Source organism: Typha latifolia, chromosome 3 (genome assembly GCF_019914945.1).
Source record: "Typha latifolia isolate L0001 chromosome 3, TyphaL0001v2, whole genome shotgun sequence".
In the NCBI taxonomy this organism is placed as follows: domain Eukaryota; kingdom Viridiplantae; phylum Streptophyta; class Magnoliopsida; order Poales; family Typhaceae; genus Typha; species Typha latifolia.
In genome coordinates, this window is record NC_133088.1 from 17,428,546 (window position 1) to 17,437,887 (window position 9,342).

Below are 9,342 nucleotides of genomic sequence, written 5' to 3' on the forward strand. Positions count from 1 at the left end.
AATGGAACCAGATAGAGGAATGGCGAAGATATCTAAGATATCATATATTATCAATATAAATTGCGGGTAATAAACAAACGATACAGCCAAAACATAAAAATGAAAAGTTAGTTATGCGATTATGAACAAAATACGAATTAACAATCTCCAACATTACAGTTAGAGCAACAGTCTCAAAACCAGACACAATTATAACAAAGTTACTTTTAGAAATTTGACAAGATTCCAGTTAGATATAGACCAGACCAGCTGAGCTTCATTCACAGGTATAAAGCCTACGAATTCATAGGACAAACAAAGATGCAAGATAAGAGATCATCCTGAATCCCGAGAACAATTCGCTTGCAGGCTAGGAACGCTAGAGATTAGCAACAGAAACTGGTCAATAGTAAGAAACAAAACAATCAGACAACATTTAAATAAAATTGAAACAGAAATTTGTGTAAATGTAGTCGCAAAAACCGGCTCCGTGGATGAACAAGAACTAATCCACAGGTTCCTATCAACTTGCGAAACACCAGGAAGATTTGATATAGGCCTAATCATAGCATCGCAGGTCATTGCAACAAGCTACCAGCAACGTGGCATCAGGCCTAAAATTAAATAAACATAGTATGAACAAACTAAAACAATTTATAGCTATCCCTCAGTGACCCAGTTAAAATCACACACACAGCTGACTCATCTAATTTCATGGAGAAATCCATGTCTCTCATCCCAGCTCCGCCCCACCTTGCACAAAAACCAAGTATCGTGCAAAGGAGATGAAGAGAAATAAAGAGGAATCAGAGCGGCAGCTGCTGTTAAGTGTCATACGGCACTTCCTATCATTTCAGGTCATCTACTCCTCATTGGGATCGATAAAAATAAATCTACATTTAGCTTGCACAATACAATGGATATTAGCGTCAAGTAGCCTCAGATAGCCAGATAAAAATTTACATCACAAGAATGCTTGCATTCTCAGCCGGTAATTCCAACATATTTGCGTATCATCATGGGCTTTTTGAATATTTTTCTATACTAGATATACCAAGATGGTAGATGATAATCATCAGAAAGAAATGATTTTTCTCATCCACAGCCCACTTATGTGCTGTGTAGGAAGGTGTCCTAAGAATACATTTCGATTTCATCACCTGAAATATGATTCAAAGATCTCGACAGGAAAAATCATCAAATAAACGTTAACTCGGGATTCAGAAGCAAAGGAATCGATGCGTCACTTGGACCTTTAAAGATCCTCAGTTCAAGTGTTGGATTATATTACCATTTACTTCATCATTACCCCATGCCTAAATAAAAACTAAAAATTTAAGAAGAATCGTATCAAATGTAGGAGGAGATCTACTCAGTGGTGGCAAATAGTTTATGGTTCGATTCTGCCAGCGAGAGTCCTCAATGTTTTCAGTAGAGGGAGCTCTTTTGTCCTCATCGCAGAGTTCCTTCCAAAACAAACATTCTGAAAGAAAAAATCGAAAAAACTCGAAAAAGAAATAGGAATATTAAATCAAACTCAAGATCAGAAACAAATCATAGAAGAACTAACTCGATCTAAACATCTCCATATTAAAAATAAAGAAAGGAAGGGATTGCTCGGCTCAGCGGGGTAGTCGACATACAAATCTCTCGGAAGAGAGACCTGTGATCCGGTCTGTTGAGCTTGAAAATTATGTAGTCGTCATTGCAATCTCCTTCCATCCAAGTGCGAATGGAGAACCCTATAAACCCTAATTACTACTAACCCTCGACGGCCGAGGTGATGAAGACCAAAGAGGAGACTCTAGGCTTTATCGAATGAGAGGGGTTGCGTGGGAATATAAAGAGATAGCATTAGGGTTTCCATCGGAGTCGGCGGCAGCGGTTACGGTATTGGTAACTTGCTAAGGTTGGCTATCGCACGTGCGCACCAGCGTGCAAATCTAATGGGCCTTGTGTGGTTTCCACTAACAAGCATCGTCGGCCCATTATGTATTGGACCAAATGGGCTTTGCAAATAATATCTAAATTCTAAGGCTTTAGAGGGCATAAATGCAAATATCAACTTTCCAAGTGATGAGAATTTCTCAATTAGTAGCACTCGAGCCATAGTGGGTCGGCAAAAAGACTGCGCATATCGACCGTTGGATTAATAGTTGAATAGAAGTACACGTTTAACAAGAATACTGGTGAGATACACGTAAGGCGGATAAAACGACGCTATTATATCCAAGATAGATAATTGACGATAGCAACGTGTTTGTCAATCCGAATGCCACCAAAATTGTAGCTAATGGTCTACATAACTCCTCTTAAATATATAATTGAGTGTGAAAAATACTAACTATTTTATCTGATATATAATCAGTCTAGAAATTCATAATATAAGAAAATAAATTTACTCGTATTCCAGTTCCATGTTAGTCTTAAAAACAATTAAAAAAGGAAAAGAAAAAGAAAAGTCTACAAAAAGAAACTCCCCCAGTCCACCACCCACCACTCGTTCCTTTGTTGCCACATGGATCGCAACATCTTCTACCTGCTTTCCCCTCACATTTGGTCCTGGAGAGTTAGCAGAAAAACAGAGCACTCTCTTCTTCTTCTTCTCTCTCTCTCTCTAGGTAACAGACTAGAAAAGAGATGCTCTGTTCGGGTCGGATCCTAACGTGTTCTTTCTCACCCGGTAGGATTCCGATCGCGCAAAGTTGGAGCTCCGTTGCCCAGCGCCGAGCAGTGAGGCTACCGCCGGTCACTCAGAAATGGAGGACGATGGCCTCCGCCGAAGCCGATCCGCCCTCCGCTTCTTCCTTCGTCCCCTCTGTCGACGCGGCCGGCGCATCTGATCCGGCCGAGAAGAATCCTACCGGGTATTCTCCAATTTCCCGATGTACCCTTTTGTCCTTATTGCTGGATGTTGTACTGAGCGAATGGATTGCTTTCTGCTGTTTTCTTTGCTTGTGGTTGTGGCAGATATTTGAGTTGTTTCAATTAGATAGTATAATGTAATCAAGTAGCTGTGTGTTATGCTGAATTGGAGATTGCATGTGATAACAGGGCATATCTAAGTTTTGACATATATACTTAGATATTACTTCTTGGTGATTTGCTATTGTTGTTTTGCTGAACTCGATTGCAGGTTTTGTATCATTGAAGGACCTGAAACAGTCCAAGATTTTGCGAAAATGGAGTTACAAGAAATTCAAGACAACATTAGAAGCCGGCGAAATAAAATCTTTCTGCACATGGAGGAAGTGAGTATTTTTTATTACCACTATATCATTTGATTCTTTGCATAGAAGATCACTCTCTAGTTTGTAGTAATAAAATAATAAACTTCTAAAATGAGGATGCATCACAATTCTTCTAATATCTACTTTGAGGGCAATGAGCTGCAGAAGTACTCCAAGTTCACCAATCAGGTGAATGTTTTAAGTTATAAAATTGAAAATTCTGATAAACATTTTTCAATTTTAGAAAATCTATTAGGAGCATTCATAAGATGTCCATGTCACTACAATCTGTAAGTGATAAACAAGTAAATAGGGGCCCATATATCACCACAGCACCTAATTTTTAAATGAATACCTGGCAATTATTCAATCAAGTTATTGAAGAAAAGGAAAATACAATAAGAACTTGCCAAGTTAGAAGGAGTTATCATTTGATCCACATATAGTTAGCTAGAATATTCCTGTCTTTTTGCTCTCACCTGGTACAAACTTGAGGTGGATGCCTAGATGGACTGAGAGCCTGAGACGGCTTAGTTGCAAGTAAATATAGGGAGGTTCAGTGTCAACTGGGGCGAATGACAGGGAGGTTCAGTAATATATTATCATCTTAAATTCTACTGATATCTTAGATCAAGAGGATAAGAATTTGGTTCTGTGGTTAGTAATGGTAATAATGGGATTATCAAATCACCATAAATTCGATCCAGAAAGAGATATTGAATAATGAAAAATTCATAGTACTATTCCACTTTGGTCGTCAACATTCTTTTTGTTTCCTCTCAGGTTCGGAGGCTAAGAATACAGCAGAGAATAAAAAATGCTGAACTTGGAATCGTAAATGAAGAGCAAGAAAATGAACTTCCTGATTTTCCATCATTCATACCTTTTCTGCCTCCTCTGGTGAGCCTTTCTTTCTAGTTGCAGCATAGATTTTCTCGTGATGATTATTATTTTTTAATTTCCATTATACTGACTTCTGCATATTTATTTAAAAAGTTAAATATCATTTCTACTTGATTAATGACTAACCGGAGTCTGTGATTGCTGTCCCAAAACAGACTCCAGCAAATCTAAAGCTGTACTATGCTACATGTTTCTCTCTAATTGCGGGAATTATCTTCTTTGGTGGCCTTCTTGCTCCAACTGTAAGTTTTAACACAGTCAATCAGTAGCATTCATTCTTGTAAAACTTATGAGTTGTTGGTTTAGTTAAATCTCTTTTTTGAAGCTTTTGTCTTATAATTCATAACTTCTGATGTGTCATCATTGTCTTAATTGGTTTTTCCATTCCATGGTTTGATCTGCCTTCTGTTCCTGCTTATAGGTTTTGATTTTTGAATACAGTGTATTATTTAGGTTATGTATAATCTGGTACCAAACTACTGACATTATGTTATAAATTTGCTTGCATTATTTCTCATGCTTTTAAGTTCTAAAAAATAAATAAAAGATGTTTAAACTTACTATTCTCAGAATAACTTTGATATCTCTTAAACTGTAAATATTCCTTCTTTATTCGATTAATTTCATAATGTACTGTGCTTTTAAGAAATGCTTATGGCTTACTTTGTAGGACATGCTTTGGTTTAACCTTCTGTGAGTTGCTAATTTGAATCTTTAATCCTTAGTACTTATCAACCGGTGGAAATCCTGTTTGTAGTCTTAGATCTTAATTTTACCTTTCTATTTTTGTTTCCAGCTGGAGCTTAAATTGGGTTTAGGAGGCACAAGTTATGCAGATTTTATTCGCAATGTTCATTTGCCGATGCAATTGAGGTACCCATTAGCTTGTTTCATTGTGTATTTAATCTTTTAAATTAGTGAACAGAAGAGCATAAAAGTGTATACTTCTTATCATTTGAGGATTGCAAAAAGTTTTACTAATGCTTTCTTTAAACAATGCAGTCAGGTTGATCCAATAGTGGCTTCCTTCTCAGGAGGAGCAGTTGGAGTTATCTCAGCTCTAATGGTGGTTGAGATAAACAATGTCAAGCAGCAGGAGCATAAGAGATGCAAATACTGTCTAGGAACTGGTACTCTTCTAAAGTTACCTTGAGCTAACTCACGGAAGTTCTGAATATTAAAATTATTGACAATGATGATGCAATTTTACTATTTTATCTTAGAATGAGAATTCAATTACCACAGCTAAGGTAAAATAGAATGTGATGCTCATGTAGGTAACGTTATTTTTATTGACTCTAAAAGAATAATATACTTGCAGGATATTAATTGTAGTTCAGGCTTTACAGGTAGTAATTGCCAGAGGCTCGTGACTTGCTCCTTTGTAGAAAAGGCTCGAGAAGGCTGATAGATAAGCAACACAAAGTCTGAAACACCTCATACTTGTAAATCTGCTTAATAAAATAAATAGCTTCAGTTAAGTTGTAGAAAAAACAATATGGCTTGAAAGAAAAACTGCAGTACCTGCAAATTTTAAGATTTTCCATGGCTGAAAGGCTACAATCTTTTAGATGATCTATTACTAATTTCTGTTATGAAATTCACTGGAATATTTTTTCGATTCTAGAATTCAATAAGGAGTATTATATATTTATAATTGTGTAAACTGTTTGCAGGATACCTGGCTTGTGCTCGCTGTTCAAGCACAGGAGCTCTTGTTTTGATTGAGCCTGTTTCGACTGTTAATGGTGGAGATCAGCCATTATCAGCACCGAGAACAGAACGGTGCTCAAATTGTTCTGGTGCAGGAAAGGTAAAATATTCTGCAATGTAGGAATAAAGTTTTCGATCAGTATTCTCATAAAATCTGGACCAGAGGGAAACCACATATAAAAATATTCAAGACGTTCTTGTTTGCTGTTTGTTTGCCAACTGCAAGATGCTAATTCATGTGATTAACAAACTAAACATTTGCAGGTCATGTGCCCAACATGCCTTTGCACAGGAATGGCGATGGCAAGTGAGCACGATCCTCGAATCGATCCATTTGACTAGAATTGCATGCAGTTAGTTCAATATCGGTCCAAACCAGCATGTTTTCTTGTACATAACCATGACCATGTGTAAGCGGCTCTTGAGTTTGGACGTATATGTAACATGCTAAGCTTCATGATAACCAGAGACCAAATGTTAGATAAGTACAAATCTTAGATCCTAAAGTTCTCGTCCCTTGTAGATTTGCTTCATTATGTATGACACTTTACAACAACCAATATACCGATATACTAAGTTCCTAATATATCTATTGCTGCTAACACTTAATACATCCAGTGTTCATCTTTTTAATTGGTGGGGTGCATGTTCCTCTTATAAATTATCTGCTAGCTTTTCCTGCTTACAAATTCCTTCCCCTTGTGAACAGCCATTGTTCTTCGCCCTAGTTTGGAGCTTTGTTGCTGCTATCTCCTTTCTCTCTTGTTATATGGTGAGTATATTTGGTTTAATATCTAATTTAATTAACCTTTAGTTACCATTATATGATCATGGTATACTTTCGTTAGATGGTGTTGAGAAATCCTATACGAAAGTAAATATTTTACAAGGAATCCTTATCCGAATAAAAATCCTATTTTTATCATTAAATTTTTACAGTAGAAATTTTATTCTTATTGTTAAACCGCATAGATATCGGAATACAAACAAAATGATTTACTCTTACCCGAATCACCACTATGCATTGCGTCCTCTCCTCTAAATGTCACCCACTGCTTCGATCTTTTATGCAAATAACTCGATCTCTTCCCTTCTCTTCTTCGAATTTGAGATTAGAAACCTTTCGTCAATGTCAGCTTCAGAAACCTCGACGCCGAACACGGTGGTGATCAAAAGCAGGGAAGGTAAGGAGTTCGTCCTCGACATCGCAGTCGCAGAGCGATCACAGATTCACAGATGATAAAGAACTTTCTCGAAGACTGCGGCGCGGAATACAGAGTAGTTCCCGGCTCCAACGTCACCACGTATATCCTCGAAGAAGTAGTGGAGTACTGGAAGCGCCATTACAATAACGAAGACGACGACGACGAGGAGGAGGAGACAGAGGAGGAGGAGGAGCTGAAGCTTTGGGATATCAAGTTTGTAGAGAGGAACGAAGAGTGGTTACTCGACTTGGCCGCGGCGGCGCACTACCTCGAAGACAAGGAGCTGCTGGAACTTGCGTGCATGGAAGTAGCTAACACCATCAAGGACGTGACGGTGGAGGATTGCGGTGAAGAATTCGGCTGGGCTTTCGACCGATATATAACTTAATGAGATCTTTATCTTTATATATATATATATATATATATATTTGGAATGAGATAAGAATTTATTTTTTCAGTTTTATTTCCTATAAGTGAATTCCATTTTAAATTTGACTTCAGATGATCGGATCTCACTCAAATATATTAAACGTAATAAACTGAAGTTATAAATTAATTGAAGTTGCTCTACCAATTTAGGGACTTCAAATTCATATCATGCATGATGTGATTTCATTTAATCGGATACATTTATTGATGAAGATTATCTTAAACTCAAACATTTGTACAAATTTTATCGATTCCTACTGACTGTTGTGTTGGTGTTGGGAATGATATCTTTATCCTTAGTCCAGGACAGCCCACCCGAGTTAGCCTAGCCCAAGTCCAAACCCAAGCCCGAGCCCAACACGTGATGAGTCCATACGTGTCGTCCTTTTACTCGTGCCACGTGTATAAGGCGGCTCGGGCCAGCTGATGAAACCTCACGTGGGACTATTAAAAAGATCGTTAGCTATGCTTCTCTCTCTCGTCTCGTGCTCCGACTCACAGAAAAAGATCCAGCTCCTCTCCCTCCAAAACCTAGCCCAAAACCCTAACCCTAACCCTAACCTTCTGCCCTCTCTCACCTCTCGATGGCGGCGGCGCCCACCGACACCACTGACACTGCTCTAGCCGAAGGAGAGAAAGAGCCAGAGTCCGCAGCCCCCGCCTCCCCAGCCGTCGCGGCGGAGGAGCCCGAGGAAGAGCCGGAGGAGGAGGAGCCAGATGAGGAAGAAGAGGAGGAAGCCGGAGACGCAGAAGAGGAGGAAGAGGAGGAGGATGAGGAGGAAGCACCGTCTTCCGCAGCGGCGGCGACGGAGGGAGGGGAGATCAGGAAGTGGCCAGGGTGGCCTGGAGATAACGTGTTTAGAATGATCGTGCCGGTGCTTAAGGTAGGTAGCATCATTGGTCGCAAGGGTGAGTTCATCAAGAAGCTTTGCGAGGAGACCAGGGCTCGTATTCGTATTCTCGATGGCCCCATCGGCACTACCGACCGCATCGTGAGCATCTCTCCTTATCGTATCTCTTGATGTGTTTCGACGGTTCTCGATTTTATTGGTTGCAGAAGGTTTTGATTCGATATTAAAAATTTTAAGTTCTTGATTGGAGATTGTTAAATGCTTTATCCGTAGCTCATAGCGTACGGCTGGACTTTAGTGGATCAATAACCCTTAAAAAAATATGAAATGAGAAATCCTCGCTCTAAACCAAAAATATAGTAAGGTGAATCTTTTGTTGTAATTAGTGCTTCATTTCAATTATGCAGAAAACCACCAATATTTCCTGTCAACACATCAACGTGCTATATTATTTGTTTAAGGTTGTTACTGAACCAGTTTAGTATGCCCTGTATTGCAACTTCCTGCATTATGTTATTGTGCCTTAGGGATAGAGAGAGCTCTTGGTTTGGAAAGGTGAAACTTTCTAATAAAGGTGAATATTTTTTTCAGACTTGTGTCAGAAATAATGTTATCAATTTGAGTGTGAAATCAGGTTGTAAGGCAAAAAATTATTAATTCTCATCAATTTAGCTACCAGAAGTTGCCAGGAAAAAGCATGGACGGGCGCGGTGCTGGTTCTGGTGATTTTGATTTATCAAAAGTGTAAAATGGAGAATGGTTGCAGTCGAACTCAAATGTCAGTTTAGCTACAAGTGTATGTAGTGATTGAGGAATAATATCAGTAAAAAATCTACTTTAAAAAATACACAGAACTACTATAGTTATTATCAAGCACTGAAGCTGCAGATATACATAACGACAAGTTGTTTGCTTTACTATTTTTAAATATGATTTCCTCATTTCTAGGTTTTAATATCTGGAAGAGAAGAACCAGAGGCTGAGTTTTCTCCCGCAATGCATGCTGTAGTCAGAGTTTTTAAACGTGTCAAT

At 38.6% G+C, this 9,342-nt stretch overlaps 2 protein-coding genes, 1 long non-coding RNA gene and 6 other non-coding genes across 9 annotated transcripts in view; 2 read left to right on the forward strand and 7 right to left on the reverse strand.

Annotated features, from left to right (window-relative positions):
• Positions 1-444: 444 nt before the first annotated feature.
• LOC140785403 (small nucleolar RNA snoR2/U65) lies at positions 445-594 on the reverse strand. Its single transcript, XR_012108458.1, has one exon. It is a non-coding gene; the product is annotated as a small nucleolar RNA snoR2/U65 (small nucleolar RNA).
• Positions 595-641: 47 nt separating this feature from the next.
• On the reverse strand, positions 642-858 carry LOC140785391 (small nucleolar RNA Z112). The gene has a single exon (XR_012108447.1). It is a non-coding gene; the product is annotated as a small nucleolar RNA Z112 (small nucleolar RNA).
• Positions 859-910: 52 nt separating this feature from the next.
• On the reverse strand, positions 911-1,005 carry LOC140785393 (small nucleolar RNA snoR77Y). The gene has a single exon (XR_012108449.1). It is a non-coding gene; the product is annotated as a small nucleolar RNA snoR77Y (small nucleolar RNA).
• Positions 1,006-1,193: 188 nt separating this feature from the next.
• On the reverse strand, positions 1,194-1,291 carry LOC140785401 (small nucleolar RNA snoR31). The gene has a single exon (XR_012108457.1). It is a non-coding gene; the product is annotated as a small nucleolar RNA snoR31 (small nucleolar RNA).
• Positions 1,292-1,347: 56 nt separating this feature from the next.
• Positions 1,348-1,445, reverse strand: LOC140785376 (small nucleolar RNA R30/Z108). Its single transcript, XR_012108433.1, has one exon. It is a non-coding gene; the product is annotated as a small nucleolar RNA R30/Z108 (small nucleolar RNA).
• Positions 1,446-1,590: 145 nt separating this feature from the next.
• Positions 1,591-1,692, reverse strand: LOC140785392 (small nucleolar RNA Z107/R87). Its single transcript, XR_012108448.1, has one exon. It is a non-coding gene; the product is annotated as a small nucleolar RNA Z107/R87 (small nucleolar RNA).
• Positions 1,693-2,474: 782 nt separating this feature from the next.
• On the forward strand, positions 2,475-6,442 carry LOC140784386 (protein ORANGE, chloroplastic). The gene is made up of 8 exons (XM_073131773.1): positions 2,475-2,846; positions 3,116-3,230; positions 3,993-4,109; positions 4,268-4,354; positions 4,909-4,985; positions 5,115-5,242; positions 5,789-5,925; positions 6,090-6,442. The coding sequence occupies exons 1-8, from the start codon at positions 2,620-2,622 to the stop codon at positions 6,165-6,167; spliced, it is 966 nt and encodes a 321-aa protein (XP_072987874.1). The 5' UTR covers positions 2,475-2,619; the 3' UTR covers positions 6,168-6,442.
• Positions 6,443-6,534: 92 nt separating this feature from the next.
• Positions 6,535-7,520, forward strand: LOC140784387 (uncharacterized). Its single transcript, XR_012108253.1, has 2 exons — positions 6,535-6,597; positions 6,962-7,520. It is a non-coding gene; the product is annotated as an uncharacterized lncRNA (long non-coding RNA).
• A 1,659-nt stretch (positions 7,521-9,179) lies between these two features.
• LOC140784048 (serine/threonine-protein kinase SAPK3) overlaps positions 9,180-9,342 on the reverse strand; it is a 3,953-nt gene continuing 3,790 nt past the window's right edge. Inside the window, exon 10 of the mRNA XM_073131226.1 lies at positions 9,180-9,192. Within this exon, the coding sequence (XP_072987327.1) occupies positions 9,180-9,192 (13 nt within the window). The remainder of the gene's footprint in view (positions 9,193-9,342) is intronic.

What these genes read in the sequence shown, in the direction of transcription:
- LOC140784386 (XM_073131773.1), top strand. Translation starts at nt 2,620, where the DNA reads ATGCTCTGTTCGGGTCGGATCCTAACGTGTTCTTTCTCACCCGGTAGG. An exon ending in GCCGAGAAGAATCCTACCGG is followed by an intron (nt 2,847 to 3,115) that starts GTATTCTCCAAT and finishes ACTCGATTGCAG; the next exon opens with GTTTTGTATCATTGAAGGAC. An exon ending in TACCTTTTCTGCCTCCTCTG is followed by an intron (nt 4,110 to 4,267) that starts GTGAGCCTTTCT and finishes GTCCCAAAACAG; the next exon opens with ACTCCAGCAAATCTAAAGCT.